Here is a 19,903-nt window from a genome sequence, read left to right on the forward strand (position 1 = left end):
TGGCTGGACTCGATGATCCCAGAGGTCTCTTCCAACCTGGTTGATTCTGTGATTCTGTGAATGGGTTTCTAGAGAAATCAGCAGGACTTGAGCAAAGTATTCTCTCATTTGCGTTCCACCCAAGTCTATGAAACAGCGCTGGCAAATGCAAACTGTTTCCATTCTCTGTGTCCGTGATGCACAGTACTTACCAAAATATGGTTCATTTGGGCATCCTTTCAAGCGCACCCCCTTGTGAGTGCATTCAATCAGAAAATGCCTTACGAGTTCATTTGACAGATCTCCAACTGTGTTGAAAAAGAAAAAGAAAGCTCATGAAGAAAAGCAAGGAACAGACAAGTGTCTCACAAATTAGCAGGTCTTTATGAAGCAGTTTTCCACATTACCATCAAATGTTTTACGTACAGCATGCAAAGAATACATTAGACCTGCTCTGCTGCAAGGTTACACGCTGTAGCAAAAAGGCCATTTTGAAAAAAAAAACACAAACAAGCAAATAGCTCACTTTACACACCCAGAGAAAAAGGTTTTATAACCATAAGTGACTGACATCCAAATATACACTGGTCTCCAAAATGTCCCAACTACAGACAGGAACAGAAATTTGGAAAATGAATGGTTGGAAATTCTAATGCCCTTGCCCATTAGAAGAACTTGTATCCAATGTGACAAGGGAGTAAAAGTATGATAAAATACTCAGATTTCTAGTGACAGTTCTGCTCGTAGAACTTTTCCAGATTAAAACAATAGAAGATTCAGCTACACAAAGGTAATGATGCCAAGTCTCTCCGTGAATTTTTAAAATGTTCACAGTTTTACGCTAAGCCTTTGCTCCTGAAAACGAACAATTACATGGAACACTCAGGTTTCACTACATTTTTAAAGACATTCTCTCTCAGGAATCAAGGACAAATGGAAATTGTTAAGTTGGATGTAATGAGGAGATTCAAAGTCCAAGAGGCATATGAAAATTCCCTTGAGATTTAGCATCCTTTTAAACATATACACACATATGTACACATATAATTAAGACAACTTCATTATTTCTTGAAAGACTAGTTCACAGTATTTCACACTTACCTACAAACTGACACTCTCTCCAAGTAATTAAAGGGTTATTTCATAGCAAGGGGACAAAGCCACCCAACCATTCAAACCTTAACAAAAGAGCCACAAACACAAATGCTCCCTTTGATCTGTCAGCCACAGTCCAGGAAACACATGACATCAAGGGCTGACTTTCAGGCTAAGACAGATGAACGCATTGATCTGGACAGCAGAAACTTCTACGCAAGCAAATATTGTGAAGATCACCTTTTCAAACAGCTTACTGTTTGCCATTATGCTTTCACAGTATTAAAAAATAAATGACTACAAGGGTACGTGGGAAGGGGACGCCTGGAACAAGAAACCCTGCAGGAGACTGAACAAATTTGTGCCTTCTGGGATGAAACAGTGGGAACCAAAAAAGCTAAATATCACGAGATAGTGATAGAGCAAGAAGTGGAAGAATGCTACAGTCCCAACTAAAATTTTCTCTTACTACCACTTGCCTGTGGTATAACTAACATAAACTGTCTCTTAAAGGCCAGTAGAGTTGGAACCTTCATCTCTTCCTGGACTTCATTGGTCTGATGATAAAAAAAGATTAGCAAAAACACCTACAGCCACTCTCCATTTGCCTCCTTGTTGTTGCTATCATCACCCCAGTGCACCCCTGTTGTCTTCATTAAATACGACATTGTAGTGGTTCTGCTGATGTTTCTTGGCAATAAAATGAAAGATTACATGGCAAATTTTTACTAGAAATTGTCTCAAGATACCAGGTTAAGTGTACAGAATTTGAAAGTGTTATTGTAATAGAGGTGGACTGCTAACCTTGCCCCAGAGTAAGCGTGAAATCTTAGAAAAAAAAAAAAGCCAACCATCCAACCAACCAGCCAACACCAGACAAAGCCACAATTCCATAACCACAACACTAAGAATCACTGCCCCCCTCTTACCTCAGTTGCCTACCTCACCGTGCAGCATGTGCTAATGAAACATAATAAGCTTTGTAAAAGGAAAACAGCAGCAATGAAGAACACCCCACTACCCTTGCAGCAGCACAAATGGAGCCAAGAACACTACAGGTACTGGCTGCTGAGCTTCCAGTCACTGAGTAATGTTTTCCGTATGTTATGCTCATTTTACCTTTCACAACTATCAGGCACAAGTTATATATGGAGGCACTGGAGCTGGGAGAGTAGGTTTATTTGATCACTTCTTTTAAAAAACTATCATCTTTCCTTAGGGAACCTCCTCAGATGTATATGTAATGTAGAACTGTCTCAAAACAAACCCTTGGGGATCAAAATATTCAACCTTCCAGTCAAATGAAAGCTTTACATGGTGCTATGTGGATCAAACGCAAACTTCTGATTGCTAAGGAGGACCCTTTACTGAGATGACACTGGTTTGCTATTAGGTCGATAAGGTCCAATACATGCACAGTCACAAGGAACATACATTTAGGAGCCATGGTGAAACTGTAAAGTACAACAGACATCCAGTCTAATTTAACAAGGTACCAAATGGAGCCTGTAATTCAAGTTGCACTTAGCAGACGAAGGGAGATTTCTCCAGATTATTACCCAGTAATAAGGACTTCCTACTATGTACGGCTTGTTAAATAATAGATATAAGGCATACAGTACCTTTCTTGTTTAACTGCAGCACAGAAGGAGGTGGTGTAGCCACTTTCATTGCTAGCCCGTAGGCTCCCCGGAACGAATGACTGTCTCGAACAATGAATGACCCAGGTTCCTTGTCCTTGAGAACAGCAATGGCTGCAAGGGGTTCCGGGAAAGAGAGAGAAAAACAGTTCCAGAACAATGCACACACCCAAAAAGTACAGAAGTGCAAATCTACAATTAATAGGAGACTAAAGGAGGTAAAATCCTTTTCTCTGTCTCCATTGCTGTAGGACATAATATAATCAAGCATATTTGGGGGACCTGAGTGGAAACATCTTGTGAAAATCTCACAGATACTTATTTCAAGAGAAGCCTGAAGTACAGATCCCTGCTGATTTTTTAAACTGAGAAGGATGTGCAGATCCCACCAGGATTCCTACACCCAGTGCAAGGGCAGGTTAATTCCTGCTTGCATTTTGTCAGCTTGTTAGAAGCCTGACAGAGAGCACAGCTCTAATTCCCAGGCTGACTAGACAGCGCTGTTCTTCTTTTCCTGGGCAGCTTCACCAGGCAAAGCAGACCTGTTTTCATCCACCACCAAGTTTCTATCCCTGCAAAGCAGTCTCACTCCCTTACTAGTTTTAATGCAAGGGAAGGGATGTGAGTATTTGCTGTTTGACTGTCCAAGCGTTGAAATATTTGACATCTATATTCTGTGGTCTCTGCTGGAAGTGATGTGAAGTCCGACTCAGGAGGAACCATTTGCGGGGAAACTGCTCTTGCTTTGCATGAATCTAGTAGCCCAAAACCTTAAACTCACTTTGAAAAAAGACAAAAGGTTCACCAAATGATTGATCTTAATTTGATCTTAATAAAACCTTAGTACTTTGCTTTTTTCTTTTCCTTAAACATTTTGTAAATACTTGTGTTTGTTTCCAGAGTTTCTAATGATCAGCAAGCCTTCAAAGAAAACTCTGGAAAAAGCCTGTATTTGAGCCTGGAGTCCTTAACTGTCTGTATATACAGAACATGGGAATTATGTATATGGGGCATGAAGCCATATTCTGCAAGGCCTGAGCAATGATTACAGCATAAACACGGACACACAGGGATTTTTTTCCATGAAAAAAATAGTAGCAACAGAAAATCAGGAAAATGCAGACACAACTGTCTCTCCTGTGTAAGTGAGTAAAGCTCACTATTTTCACAATAACCTGTCATGTGTTGAGAGGAGGATGATGAATATATAAAATCCTGCAATTCAGCAGTACTCTCATAACACTTCTAAACCCACAGGGGGACAGTAATCATTTGTCACAAGAGCAATCCATTAAGCACAGGAAAAAGAACAAGTGCTTCTCCTCCTCAGCAACAGTATCTTAAAACACTTGTTAAAAGGTATTTTACTTGGTAGGGTGAAAAGAGGCATAATAAAAGGTTGGGAAGATTTTCTTTTCATTTGTTCAAGCAGCTAGGTCTAAACTTCCTTTATGATCTAATCCCCTCTTTGAACTTGCATCAAGCCAGGAAATTTTTTTTTTGCACATTTAAAGACTCAGTTCGCATTATGGGAGGGGAACAGACAAGAGGAAGGGGACTGGAGTGAAAGGACGGGTAAAACATCATCCAAAAATGAATTAATGGTCTGTTTTCTATGATCTTTATTCCTCTGGGCTCATATTTACCACTACACTACAAGAGGCATCCTCACCAGAAAACATGAACGAGACAGACATAGCAATTCATTGTCTGCCAGTAGCTGAAGGCTATTTTGGTTTAGTGTGAGCTTCCTTCCCAATGCGGAACTAACTGGTCATCTTTCCTCTTTGACGACCACATTTTAAGAATCCCAGTTTAAAACCCTGCCATAACTCATTAAATACAATTCAGTGTAGCTGAACACTACAATACAGACACAAGGAGTATCAGAACAATTGCATTTGCAAAGCACCCAGCATGCTTTATTTACGCGTGTTGTAGGGACAAGGTGTAAGTTCGTATGTATACATTTCATACACATAGTAAAAGCTTTCTCCATTTCATTCAGTAATACATCTACATATAGATGTACTGTATCTGTATTGTACCTCCTAAAGATGTTCCATGGGAGTGTTATTTCACGACCTTCAAGAAGTAACGTATGTCACTTGCAGCTGACAATGAAATTCAGCCTACAGAACGACTGGTAGATGAGGATGCTTTTATGATGACTTCTAGCTAATGAATTATTCTCTGATACTTGGCATCTCTCAACCTCTTATCTGTGCAGGGAAACACACATGGCTGAGATCATGCCAGAGGAGCACACTTGTACTCAGAAGGTTTATGAGGGCAGACAGTTGTTTGGTATTGCGCCACGCATATCACAGAATCACAGAATCAACCAGGTTGGAAGAGACCTCTGGGATCATCGAGTCCAACCATTGCCCTCACACCACCATGTCAACTAGACCATGGCACTAAGTGCCATGTCCAGTCTTTTCTTAAACACATCCAGAGATGGTGACTCCACCACCTCCCTGGGCAGCCCCTTCCAATGTCTAATAACCCTTGCTGAGAAGAAATGCTTCCTAATGTCCAACCTGAACCTCCCCTGGCAAAGCTTGAGGCTGTGTCCTCTTGTCCTATCGCTAGTTGCCCGGGAGAAGAGGCCGACTCCCACTTCACTACAACCTCCCATCAGGTAATTGTAAAATCTTCCATTCAAAACCTGGAGCTTTTCAGTAAAGTACATTTGCAGTAGCTACCACAGGCAGATTTAAATTGCTTTGTAGTTAGTTCAGTTAGGTTAATAATTTGTCTGATTAACTGAATATTTTTGAAGGACTACTTGACTGCTCTCTACTCTTGAATTCAGCCTTTGGACAAAAGAAATGACATGAGGTTGTCTGTGGCCCTTCTAACTTTTATATTGCTTCTTGTATTTCTTTTAGACATCAGGTATGCATCAAAAAAAATTAAGGAGAATTCACCAATTGGCCTTTCTGTGAATGGATATGACACAATATAGATATCAGTTGATATACCTTGTTCTCTTGAAATATCTGGCTTATACCAGAACTTGGATGTGTCCTGGACAAATTTTACAGTCACGTGTTTATCAGTTGTGTTTTCTGTGAAATGAAAGGGCAAAAAAGGTCAAGAAACTTTTTAAATACAAAAGCATTTTTTACGTTTCTTTCCAACTTCCAATCACCTCAATTATTCAAAAAATTGATGATTAGAAAGAAAATCTATAGAGAAACTCTGAATTATTTTAGAACCAGCAAATATACTACCGTGCACTAAGATTCTGAAAGCATTCCTCAAGTTTCATTTTGCAAAAGCCATAAAATATGAAAAACACATTTATAAAGCTGTATTAAATACAAAGCTTCTCAATGGGATCCAGTGAATACATATCTACATTTTTAACTCTTCTTGACACAAGTCTAGAAAGGTGCAGAGAGAAGCCAGCCTTTATTAAAAGAAGTTGGACTCCACACCACTCGCCTGTGGTTTGGCAGTTCAAAAGGTTGGCTGACATCTAGGGAAACGCAGAAAGAATTCTGCAGCCTTGTTCTCTGAATAATAAATCCAAAGCCAGTGAACTGGCGCCACTTACTGCAAACACTCAAGTCCCCTGTAGCATTTTCATTCCATTGGGTTTTTTTCCCCTCCCCACTTTTAAAAACCCATTAATGCTTTTTATAAACTCATATAAAATCGAATGAATTTTGCATGTCTCTGATGCAGAACCTACCTGGCACTGGGGAAGTGCTTAACATTTTTGAGAAATCTGGGAGGACATTTGGGAAGGGGATGCTGATAGTACTTCCACTGTGGGGGCTAGAGAAGCCGCTTGAAGAAGGTGACACGGAGGCAAAGGAACGGTCTCCTTCAGAGGTCCTCTTTTTCTCTGGAAGAGGTGGTTGAGCATGTAGGTTCCCTCCATGGTGCTGCTGAACTACACTGTTTTGGCTATTGTGTCCAGAGGCCACTGTAAGAAAGTTTTGTGTCAAAAAGCCATTGTCCTCGGCACTTGCCACCGATGAGCTTATGGGTTTAGGACAGATGCTAGTATTGGCTATGAAAGTAGCTTGTTTCTCCTCTTGGGGGGAGCTACTGCCCATGTTGCCCCCGCTGTAGCTCAGGTAGGCCCGAGTACTGCTGCTGACAGCAGGTTCTTGCTGTGGCTCTGCTGGTGAATTCTCCAGGCTGCTCAGGGTGGCGACTTGCAGTCCTGGAGTTTGGAAATGAGACAAGAGAGAGACATCTTGCACGGCGTTTGAAAATTCAGAGGGCACAAGGTAACCTCCCGGCAGCCTGCTGTTTCCCATTGAAAGCTGGAGCGATGGGGAAGCTTTAGGGCTGCTTTCAAGCCAAGGATGTTCTGTTGCAGAAGAGCTGTCAAAAAAAGCCAAAAATTGAATACAAAAATAAAACAACAGACAAATAAATCCCTTAAAACATCACTGTACAACCCATACTGCAGTGATCATTGAAGCAATGAATCACCTCACTCAGGACACTACCTGAGGGTGCTCTTTGACAACTTGCTGGACCTGGTGATGCAGCTGGATCAAAGCTGCATTGCTCCAGCTGCAAACTGATCACTCAGCTCAGAACGGAGTGATCAGCTCATCACCGAGCTCAGAACTGAGTGATCAGCTCATCACCGAGCTCAGAACTCCAGCCCCATCCTGATCACTCATTTCTTCAGTGTAGGTCGTTACTTTCTGCCTCATCTCACCCTCCACCTAGCCATGCTGATGGGACAGTTTCTGAGTTTGCATTCTAAACCAGGCCATCACATTAATCACAGTTAAAAATACTCTCCTTGAGGGTTACTTTTAATATGAATCAATTCAGTGAAGCTGTTTACAGCATTGCTTCACATACAGTGGTCCTGGAGATCTCTACATGGCGAGTTGCAGTGTTACCTGTAAAAGAGCAGTAGGAAGCCAGAATTTCTTAAGCCAAGGCTGCCACCAACGGCAGAGGTTTATGGAAGAAAACTGACACTGCCACAGCAGTTCTTACATACAGTCTCTTACGCTTATTCAAAAATAAAAAAGAGAAAAGAAATGGACTAAGGAGGTAGTTGTGTGCCATCACACAATAAATGAATAACTATGGTAAGAACACAGTCCACAAGACACAACTCTTAGACCATGTCCCTTTAAACAGTTTCTATTAAAAAATAAAGGGGGGCAGGTCCAGTGGTTAATTTATTTGAAGTTGGAATCATTTTGATTAATAGAATTAAATACTTCAACAGTAAACATTAGGTTTTTCTACTGGGTAGCAATTCCACCTGCTCAAGTGAAGAATAACAAATATCCTTCTAAACAAGACAAACTAAGTTTCTGATGAAACCATCTGATAGAAGTTTAAATTGTCTCCTTGCTTCTAAAAGTGAAATGCCCTTAGACTGTAGTTGGAAAACATTAGCAGCAGTATCAAATGTAGAGAGAACAAACTCATTGTGAGGTGCAAAGGGAAAAGAGCTGACATGAGATATATAAAAAGAGAAAGGATTTTTAACTAAAAGAGAACTTCGGCAATGGATACCAGGAGATTTGACCAGATCAAAGCAGAAGGGTCATAAAGAAATGGAAGGGGAGTCAACGGAAGAAGACATCATTGCAAGAAAATAAAACCCACAGCTGTACTTATCTGCTAGATGAAATGAAAAATGACAGAAAAAATATTTAGAAGGGAGGGAACAAAATTTTCTAGATAAACTTTGAAGTAGGAATGTAAACTTGATAACGACTGCATTGCCTGATAAACTTTTAATTCATATCCACTTATAATGAAATGTTACACTGCCTCCTCCTCAGAAAATACTAACGTGCTGCTCAGTCTTGTGATTCACATTCATAATCACAAAACAAAAACATTCTTTCACAGTCCAAGTACTAATTGAAAATGAAATCAATTAGATGGGAAGATAAATAAAATATAGATAGGTATCAGCATACTTGGAAGTCCTAACTGAGAGTCCGACACACCAATGAACGGCATTCCAAATACCTACTGTGAAAAAGGAGCCAATTATCCAAAAAACAAGATAATTAGACACAAAGGAATGTTGTTGCAGAGTGATAGAGAATCACAGAATCACAGAATGGTTTGGGTTGGAAGGGACCTTAAAGATCATCTAGTTCCAACCCCCCTGCCATGGGCAGAGACAACTTTCCACTAGACCAGGTTGCTCAGAGCCCCATCCAGCCTGGCCTTGAACACTGCCAGGGAGGGGGCAGCCACAGCTTCTCTGGGAAACCTGTTCCAGTGTCTCACCACACTCACAGGAACGAATTTCTTCCTAAGATCTAATCTAAATCTACCCTCTTGCAGTTTAAAACCGTTACCCCTTGTCCTATCACTACATGATCACTACATGCCCTTGTAAAAAGCCCCTCTCCAGCTTTCTTGTAAGCCCCCTTCAGGTCCTGGAAGGCTGCTAGAAGGTCTCCCCAAAGCCTTGTCTTCTCCAGGCTGAACAACCCCAACTTTCTCAGCCTGTCTTCACAGGAGAGGTGCTCCAGACCTCTGATCATCTCCGTGGCCCTCCTCCAGACTTGGTCCAACATCTCCATGTCCTTCTTATGTTCAAGGCCCCCAGGTGGGGTCTCACGAGAGTGGAGTAGACAGGGAAAATCACCTCCCTTGACCTGCTGGCCACGCTTCTTTTGATGCAGCCCAGGATACGGTTGGCTTCATGGGCAGCAAGCACACATTGCCAGCTCATGTTGAGCTTCTCGTCAACTATCACCCCCAAGTCCTTCTCCTCAGGGCTGCTCTCAATCCATTCTCTGCCCAGTCTGTATTTGTGCTTGGGATTTCCCTGACCGACATGCAGGACCTTGCACTTGTCCTTGTTGAACTTCATGCGGTTCGCACAGGCCCACCTCTCAAGCCTGTCAAGGTCCCTCTGGATGGCATCCTTTCCCTGCAGCCTGTCGACCACATCACACAGCTTGGTGTTGTTGGCAACCTTGCCGAGGGTGCACTGAACCCTACTGTCCATGTCACCGACAAAGATGTTAAACAGCTCCACTCCCAATACTGACCCCGAGGAACGCCACTCGTCACTGGTCTCCACTTGGGACATCAAGCCGTTGACTGCAACTCTTTGAGTGCAACCATCCAGACAATTCCTTATCCACAGAGTGCTCCATCCGTCAAGTCCATGTCTCTCCAATTTAGAGACAAGGATGCTTTGTGACACAGTGTCAAAGGCTTTGCTCAAGTCCAGAGAGATGACGTAAGTTGCTCTTCCCTCATCCACCAAGACTGTAATCCCATTGTAGAAGGCCTCTAGATTTGTCAAGCATGATTTGCCCTCAGTGAAGCCATGTTGGCTGTCATCAATTGCCTCCTTATTTTCCATGTGCCTTAGTTTCCAGGAGGATCTGCTCCATGATCTTTCCAGGCACAGAGGTGAGACTGACTGGCCTGTAGTTCCCCGGGTCTTCCTTTTTTCCCTTTTTAAAAATGGGGGTTATGCTTCCCCTTTTCCAGTCAGTGGAAAGAACGAAACCTAATCAGCTGTAACACAACACCTCAACTATTAAGCAAATATAAGGCACAGACAATGACCATTCATTGCCATGGTCTTCTGAACATTCTAACAGCAACCTGGGACCCCTTGTTTGTTTGCTGTGTTTCCTGCTATTTCTCTCTTATGCTGGAAGCTCCTTGCGACAAGGACTATTCTGTAAATCTGTACTATTCAAGCTCTGGTCCAGAGCCCTACGTGTTTACCACAATACAAGTATGAAATAATAAAATCTCTCAGCCTGCTGAGCAGTTCAAAGGGAGTCAGCTATTCTCTATCAAAAACAAATCATCTGACATTTTACTCATTAGAAATACATACACTGCAGTAAGAAGAGTACTCCCTCTTTCTCATACGCAACTTAATCCAATGTGAATTTTCATGAAATGCTTTTCAGTAAAGCATTAGAGAAGCTGATTAAGCACACAGGAAAATACGTATGAGCTTGTGCTAGCACGTAATAAAGCAACTGAGGTATAAATTCCTATTTATTTTTGTATTCCTATTTATCTTCAAAGCTAATTGTGTTCCTGATATATAAATAACAGCTGTGTATGTGGTAGAATCACAGAATCAACCAGGTTGGAAGAGACCTCTGGGATCATCGAGTCCAACCGTTGCCCTGACACCACCATGTCAACTAGACCATGGCACTAAGTGCCATGTCCAGGCTTTTCTTAAACACAGCCAGAGATGGTGACTCCACCACCTCCCTGGGCAGCCCCTTCCAATGGCTAATGACCCTTTCTGAAAAGAAATTCTTCCTAATGTCCAACCTGAACCTCCCCTGGCCAAGCTTGAGGCTGTGTCCTCTTGTCCTATCGCTAGTTGCCTGGGAGAAGAGGCCGACTCCCACTTCACTACAACCTCCCTTCACGTAGTTGTAGACTGCAGTAAGGTCACCTCTGAGCCTCCTCTTCTCCAGGCTAAACAACCCCAGCTGCCTCAGCTGTTCCTCATAGGTCAGACCCTCCAGACTCTTCACCAGCTTGGTCGCCCTCCTCTGGACTCGCTCCAACACCTCAACATCTTTCTTGAAGTGCGGGGCCCAGAACTGGACATTCCAGCTGGTGGACAACATCATCACTAAATATCACAACCAAACTCGAAGTAGTTGGATAAATGCTCTGCAATGAAGATGCAAGTATAACATCTTGGCTGGAAACTATAGTTATGAGAACTAAACAATAAGGTATGAGAATCTTTTCCTACCTTTCTCCCCCTGAGACAGGCGTGTTACTTGAAACAGTACACGAAGATGCAAAACAGCGCTGAAAGGAGGGATCCATCTGCATGTTGGCTCTCAGCAAAGTAGGATTAGTGCCCACAGTGCTGTCAGACATCACCACAGAGTGGTTAATGGCTTCCGTGTAACTTCGAGATTCTGCAGCAAAGGAAACAGTAAAAGGCAAGTTAAAAAACAACTCACATTTTTATGGACCTTGTACTGAAATAAGTGTTTATAAAACAACCTGGTTTTCTCTTAATAAGACTATAAACAAGATTTTTCATTTGTTTGAGCAGTAACCTTTTATTTCCCAACATTATGTTGACTGCTGAAAACATCCAGCAGGACAAACAGCAGAGGCAACAAAGATTACAGAATTGCACCACTCAAACTGTTTGATCAGTTCTCCAGGGAACATTCTCTAGCCCTAAAGATGAGAACAGACCCGTCTGTTCCAAGTTGTTTTGCATTCCACAGCGTTAATCAGATATGTCTAGACAAGTGTCCTATGTGACTATACACACTGTCAGTGTGCACTTAAACACCAAAGTGAGAGAAAACTGGAGTATTAATTCAGCCCGCTGATAAATGGCACAGGAGACGTGGTGGAAAATGAAACAGAAAATGCTGAGGTACTCAAAACCGTCTTCACCTCAGTCTTTACCAGTAAGACAGGCCTTTGGGAAACTCAAGCCCCTGAGACCACAGGGAAAATCTGGATCAAGGAAGACTTACCCTCAGTGGAGGAGGACCAAGCAAAGGAGCACTTAAACAAACTGGACATGCGTGACTCCATTGAAGCCTGACAGGTTGCATGCACAAGAGCTGAGGGAGCTGGCTGATACCACTGCAAGGCCACTCTCAATAATCTTTAAAAGGTCACAACGATTGGGAGAGATTCCTGAAGACTGGAAGGGAGCAAACATCACTCCTGTCTTCAAGAAGGACATGAAGGATGATCTGGGGAACTGCAGGCGTGGCTGGCCTAATCTCAGTCTCTGGGAAGGTGATGGAGCAACTAACCCTGGAAACCATTTCCAAACACGTGAAAGAAAAGAAGACGATTGAGAGTTGTCAGCATGGATTTACAAAGGGGAAAATCATGCTTATCCACCCTGATAGCCTTCTTCAGTGAACTGACTAGCTTAGGGGCTAAGGGAAGAGCAATGGATGTTGCTTATCTTGACTTTAGTAGGGCTTTTATCACGGTCTCCCATAACATTCTCATAAACAAGCTGACAAAGCATGGGTTAGATAAGTGGACAGCGAGGTGGACTGAAAACTGGCTGAATGGCTGGTCCCAGAGGCTTGTGAGCAGCTGCACCACGTCCACTAGGAGGCAAGTCACTAGCATTATACCCCAGGGGTTGATACTGGGGTCAATACTGTTCAACACCTCCTTAACCTGGATGATGCCATAAAGTTTCATCAGCATGACTGCAGACAATAGAAAATGGTGAGGTGTGATTGATAAACCAGATGGTTGTGCTGCCATTTAGAAGTGGGTGAAATGGGCCAAGAGGAATCTCAAGAAGTTCAACAAGGGGAAATGCAAACTCCTGCACCTGGGAAGGAACAATCCCAGTCACCAGTACATGCTGGGGGTCGGACTGGCTGGAAGACTGCTCTGCAGAGAAGGACCTGGGGGTCCTGGTGGACAGCAAGCTGACCATGAGCCAGCAATGAAACCTCATGGCAAAAGCAGTCAACAGTATCCTGGGCTGCATCAGCAAGAATGTTGCCAGCAGGTCAAAGGAAGTGACCCTTCCTCTCTGCTTAGGACTAGTGAGGCCAGAACTGGAGCTCTGTGACCATTTCTGGGCTCTCCTGTACAAGACAGACATGGACTTGCCTGAGCAAGTCCAGTGCAAGGACACAAAGATGCCTGGAGCACCACTGGAATTGGAGCATCTTTCATAGGAGCAGGGGCTGAGAGAGCTGGTACTGTTCAGCCTGGAGAAGAGAAGGCTCAGGGGTATGTTATCACTGTGTATAAAAACCTGATGGGAGGGAATGAAGATGAGGGAGCCAGTCTTCTCTCGCTCTTCTACTCACATGAAAAGGATAGAACTGGGGTTGAAAGGCAGTTGAGCAGCACAGAGCAGAATAGGGTTTAGTTACCAGTACAGCTACAGGTTTCAGGTGTGACTTTGTTCATACCACACAGACAAAAAAAGTAAAGCAACTGTAAACTTTTCCTTTCTAATTGCTTGCAAAAAGCATCAGAGTAATTGATTTCTAAATTGATTCTAGTCTGAACTATGTTCAACTTAATTATACTGGACATAGATACTATGGGATATAGTTAAAACAGATGCATTTGGATGAGGAATAATGTGGATGCTATTAGTGAAGACCTTTAAACAGAAACAGTTTAATCACCTTTACAGGTACATTTTAATAACCAGTCAAGCTCTAATGAGGATTATACTTAATTATTCTAGTATAGTCTAAAGCAATCCAACACCTATTCACAAACACGCAGGTTCAATGGCACTATTTTCTACCACAGAAAAGGCCACGCACGAAGATACTGCAAACGCCTGAGCATCTGAATAACTTCATACACCTGAATAGTTCCATTGACCTCGACACTTGCAGGACTGGAACCCAGTTAGATGATCACAGATGAAACAATCTCTAATTACTGTCTCTTGAGTAGATATACTTCAAAAGATTGAGGGAGAAAAAAAACACAAGAAAGTTATGAAACAATTCCAGTCACACAAAGAGTTAAGATCATGTTAATGCATCTTTTCCATAAGGACATCTTTCTAATGGAAAGGAGGAAGGTTCTCACTATTTCTGTGAGCAGTCACCAAAAAAAGTCTAAATAAATCTTTTTTTCCCTTCAATTCACAGCAGAGCCTGGCTCTGCTATTATTTGAATGAGGAGGGTGCAAGGTACTTAAAAGAAATGCCTGAGATAAGAAAATCTGCAAATCAGTGCCCTGACTGAAAACCATTTGAATTCCTCACATAGCACACATACTGTACAGGGCAAACATCTAATTGGATAAGGGAAACATGAGAAAACTGCAAGAGGCTTTTAACTATACCCATTACTTTTACTACATCCTTGCCAGCCATAAAACTGAGCTTTAAGGAAATACTGCACAAATGTGTGTGGTGTGGAAGAGCTAGAGAAATCTGAATCTGTATCCATCTACTAGATCAGATGTATTACAGTCATTCTCATACTGGTGCAAACACAGTCAGAAAAAGCTGGCTGCATAAACCCATGATTTAGGCCATATTCCTGCTGCAATCAGTGGCACTTGTTTACACAAGCATTACAAAGATTGAGTGTTTACCCAAGTATTATAAAGACTGATGTTAAGCCTTGAGCAATAGTTTCAACATAAATAAAGTAATATTACTTTGTCTTAACTATTATCTGAGAAAAAGACGATTAGTTGAAGGTGGGTTGGTCAAACTGATGTTGTACATCTGAAGACTACTAAAGTCTCCCCAGAAACACAACTTTCACTAGCCTAAAGGCAGATGAATCTATCAAGGCTGTAGTAGAGTGGGAGTCAGCCTCTTCTCCCAGGCAACTAGCAATAGGACAAGAGATCATAGCCTCAAGCTTCACCAGGGGAGGTTCAGGTTGGACATTAGGAAGAATTTCTTGTCAGCAAGGGTCTTTAGACATTGGAATGGGCTGCCCAGGGAGGTGGTGGAGTCACCATCTCTGGATGTGTTTAAGAAAAGACTGGACATGGCACTTAGTGCCATGGTCTAGTTGACATGGTGCTGTCAGGGCAATGGTTGGACTCGATGATCCCAGAGGTCTCTTCCAACCTGATTGATTCTGTGATTCTGTGATTCTGTGAGAGCAGCATGTGTAAGACAAAATATCGTAAGTGCAACAGACATCTCATCTCTGCACGTGAACTTGCAGATGCTTCCCAATTATACTGCAGGTTGAGATGATTCTGCTACTGTATGGCAGAGGTTAACGCAGTCCCTGCAGGAATGGGAATTATGATCACAAGCTTAGCTCCATACGCTTGTTTTCATGCCTCTATATCTCTTCCCCTGATACCAGACTATACAGGGGAGTCACTGGACTCCAGTTACCAAGAACCTGGGGGCAGGCAGGGTAGTGGCACTCCTTCTGAAATAGTTTAAAATCTTCTCCCACTCTAATACTATCTCAGCTATGTGCATAAGAGTTAATCTAAAGCATTTACACAGCAAAGTCCTCTCCTTCTCCCACCAATAATAGCACTTGCTTGAAGAAATGGACCAAGACTTAATTCTTCCCTGTTTCAGGACTGTTGCTATTACCCTTAGAGCACCGAACACTGCGTGAGGGAAGGATGCTGTCACACTCACAAATGTAGCATTTATTCTCACACCCAATTTTCACAGGTGTAAAAAACTAAACGAAGAGTGAAAAGCCACTAGCAGCCACGCATGGAATCTGCAGAAAGAGCACAAACTCTGTACAACTCTTCCTAGGCTAGAAACAAGTATATATGAAAGGCACTTCCCATGAAAGCAGCTTTGTTTATATTTCAATTAAAAACAAGCTTGCTGAATATTTCAGCTATGTCCTCTCTATTGTCTGATGAAGAGTCCACACTCAGTCGTCTGCTGTTAACCCTTCAGCTCACGAAATCATTAACTCAGTGCAATCTCATAGTTTCTAGAGGATTTCTGTATGCATGGTACGAACTCCCCTGGTATGTCTGCTGCAAGGCATAGGTGCTTCTTGCTGCAGGCCCCTACTAAATCTACGCCATTGTATCTGTCAGAACACTGACGATGGAAAAGTGCAGCTCCCTACTTAAAAAGGTGACGTGACAAAACCAGGATCATTCATGTTCATGTCTCTTCATGCACCTGGGTCAGACCTGCATATCCACATTTACTATCACTGATCATCAACTTTACAGGTAGAACCTAAGAGAGGAACTGGACTCTTTGCATCATACACTACTGAAAAGTGACATTCAGGAAGAAAACAGATACTAATGTGCCCACATGCAAGGCAGAAAAATATCCAGCTCACTCTTCTACTGTCCCACTTGGCAGCAAAGGGCAAATACTTGTAAAAGTTGCAAGCTTCTTTCAGTTGTAAGCAGAAACTCCTGGATGCGCCTAGGGTACAGCAACATAAAGTAAGATGTTATAGATTAATTTGTATTTTAATCCACTAAATCTGTTAAAACAAAAAAAAAAGAAAAAGGAATGCTGAAAAAAATTCCACCAAAAAAAACACACAGTGACTTAACCCATACCATGGTTCGATGAAAGATCTGTAAAAACATTCCTTTTCCTCTTTCTTGTAGCAGCTGAAGGGCAAAATCACCTCACAGCTTTGGAGACAATGGTCCAACAACGTCAGGGAAGTGAAAGGAGCAGCCATTCCACTATCATACCTTGTATTTTAGCAGCGTCTCATACATTCCCATCTTTGTAGTCCTTTTTGTGAGTAGGTGATAGTTAACCTGCACTGCATGAGCTTGAAAACTCCAGTCAAGACCCTCAGTTACATCTTTTGGGGAAAGGGAGCTCTAAGTCACTGTTGCGCTCTCAAAACCCTGAGCTGACCACCCCCAAACTATCTGAGGCCAGCCTAAAAGCTGAATGGACACAAAAAAGCACACTGCTCTAAAGCAAGCCCTAAAGAGCAGAAGAAGGATAAGAAGCTTTGTGCAATACTTTTAAATTTCACAGTCTGTTTCTTGATTCATCCTTTGATGGCTTCAGCAATGATGAAAAAATCCAGCCTAACGGAAGACTTGCAAGAAGCCACATCAGATGTGCCTGGGAAACACTCTTTGTATCAACACTCTCATTCAGAGGTCCCTCCGCTTCCATCTCTCACTGTTCACACTAATAGCTGATAAGCCCATTCCTTTAGACAGATTTCCTGACAAACTCGTCTACAAAGACAAAACCGAAGGCATCTAGGGATGTAATGGAAGAGTGTTTGGTATCTTCTCTATGCAGAAGAAGTATTTTTTTTTGGTTTTGGATGATTGCATTCCATTAGGGACTTGATATTTCTCATTCTCCCAGAACTCACCTTGGACTTGTCCTACCAGACAAGCATTCTCAAGATGTTCTTTCCTGTGAAACACCTCTGAAAAAAAGCACACAATACTCCCCATCATTCATAAAAAACCCCATGGCACTTGGCAGCTTGGCATCCAGCTGGCTCCAGCTACCATTTGGAGTTTACATTACTGCCAACGTGGTCAGCTCTTCATCTCTCCTTCCCACATTTGGCGAAACTGTAAGAGTTTCTGTGACAACAGTCTCTGCTGATACAACTCTATTTTATCCAGAAGACCAAGGGTCAAAAGATGGCCACTTCCCTTTTCCAATATGAAATTTTATTACTCATTAAGCAAGTTACTCTGCCATTCACCTCAATGTCTTGCAGAAGATTTAGGCTCAACTCAGAGCTGCGATGTTACACATACAAGGAAAGATAGAGCAAGGATCGAAGAAAACCCCACCCTTCAGTATTAAGCATCAGAACAACATATCTAGAGATATGGGGGATGTCTCCATGGCTTGAAGTGTATCAGTACGACAAAAAGTACCAGATGAAGATCTTAAGCACATTTTATGAAAGAGGTTTGTTTAGATATGTTTCTTTCCAAACCTTAACATCTAAAAAAGGAAAAAAGTGGAAAAAGCTTTATTAGGGAAACAATCAATGAAAGCAAACCCACCAACAAGCAAAGTACAGACCTAATGATACTGAGTAGGCACAATTTGTTCTTCTAAGACATTTTGCCAATATTTCAGCAAGGGAGATGTTAAAGGAAAGATCAGTTAGAAAAATCACAGTTTCAAAGAAAAAACTGGAGCAAGGAAGAGAGCTTCAGTGGAAGAGAGGTACTGACGTACAACATCCAGTGACAGCTAGTTGGACTGGATGAAGTGAGAAGGAGCGTACAATTCCAACTGTGTGAGTATGGAGTAGCAGAGGTAGTGAATTCATGACAAAGGGATATGGCTCCCTGGAAAAGAGTCCCTCCAGCAGCTGCTAACAGAGCGCTAACAACAGAATTGGCACTGGTGAAGCTAAGGAGCTCCTGAGCAACCTGTATAGAGCTCATGGGGAAGGTCAAAATTAAAACCCTGCATATGGAGGAAGGAGACAGCAAGATGGCCCACTTGAACCAGTTTACAAATTAACACCTTTCCAAGTCCGTTAGCATTGTAACGTTCTTACGGGGTAGCCATCTTCCCTTTCATTCTCGGGCTTTTCCAAATGCTACGGTGCCCAAATTAGGAAGACAGACTGAGATAATGCCGACACTCTCTCTTGCTTTCGTCAGTTTGCAAACTACTGACTTTACTGAAACTTTGACCTTTTATACTTGCTATATTCTGCTTTCAATTTCACAAAAATACAGTGAACCAAATTATTCCCTTCCACGAAACGCATCAACTTTGGTCCCCCTGTTCCTTCCTTTCCATAGAATATGTGGCAATCAAAGAAAGCTGCCTAAGATCTTGTCTTTTATAATTTCAGCTGCCAGGGAAGGGAATAACTTTATTACATCTTTTACGCAGTACATGCTATCCTTCCTAACACAAGTTGTTCCACCTCCCATTCAGGGCTAAATTCCCCCAAGCTGTTCCTGCTCGCCAGCTTCCACCATTGTTTCTTAAGTGTTTTAAACAAAGAACTCCGAGAACAACAGCTGAATTACTGTATTACTGTTTCTTTTGGTTGAGAAGAATTAAACACAAGTAAGCTGACCTAAGCCATACACACTGAAAAAAAAAACCTCTAACAACCCCAGGCAGCAAGAAAACACCTTCCTGTTCATTGTCCTCAAAAAAAAAGAAGTTAATTGCTTTATGTTCTTCACATTTCTGATAGGACAGCTTTGGAGGGTTTATATTTTAGAAAACAAGTATCTGTTAAGAAACTTTCCAAACAACAACTTGTAGACTGAAATAATGATTGTCATCGTTAGTTTACTTTTCACTCAGGCAGTCTCCCCCAAAAACCTGAAGCAACCAAATGCTGAGTTAGCACCTTGTCATATGGTCCACCACAGTCACCAAGCTATAGAGTTTCCACTGCCACAGAGTTCTGAGGAAGCATGAAAATCTGCAACACGTTCTACAAGTGTATTTTATAAATTAACTGGATTCTACACTACAAGATTAGTCAGCTACTTTACTGACTTTGACTAGCAACAGAACCTCTGCTTTTCCCAGTGTTTCTTCAAAACTCTATTTAGAAAAAATAAATAATCCTAAAATACTGAAACAGTTTTTATCTTCTTTTCATGTTTTTTTTTTTACTTCACCTTAGACAGCAAAAACAAAGTCAAACCAATTGAGTATAAAGACTTTGTTTTGCTCAGATTAACTCCCCCTCCCACAACTGAATATTATCAATTCACAAGAGATTTTGAAATCCACATTTTTTATTTTCTTAAAAAAATTTAAGAATTTAAAATAAGGGTT

The 19,903-nt window shown here is 41.9% G+C and overlaps 1 protein-coding gene across 6 annotated transcripts in view; it reads right to left on the bottom strand.

Annotated features, from left to right (window-relative positions):
- Positions 1-19,903, bottom strand: part of TNS3 (tensin 3) — a 256,330-nt gene that overhangs the window by 17,259 nt on the left and 219,168 nt on the right. For all 6 annotated transcript variants that reach the window (XM_068395995.1, XM_068395999.1, XM_068395996.1 and 3 more), the window contains 5 exons: positions 11,434-11,605; positions 6,418-7,061; positions 5,702-5,788; positions 2,697-2,828; positions 192-287 (listed from right to left, as the gene is read on the bottom strand). In XM_068395995.1, coding sequence (XP_068252096.1) covers positions 192-287; positions 2,697-2,828; positions 5,702-5,788; positions 6,418-7,061; positions 11,434-11,605 — 1,131 coding nt within the window. The remainder of the gene's footprint in view (positions 1-191; positions 288-2,696; positions 2,829-5,701; positions 5,789-6,417; positions 7,062-11,433; positions 11,606-19,903) is intronic.

Source organism: Nyctibius grandis, chromosome 3 (genome assembly GCF_013368605.1).
Source record: "Nyctibius grandis isolate bNycGra1 chromosome 3, bNycGra1.pri, whole genome shotgun sequence".
Taxonomy (NCBI): domain Eukaryota; kingdom Metazoa; phylum Chordata; class Aves; order Nyctibiiformes; family Nyctibiidae; genus Nyctibius; species Nyctibius grandis.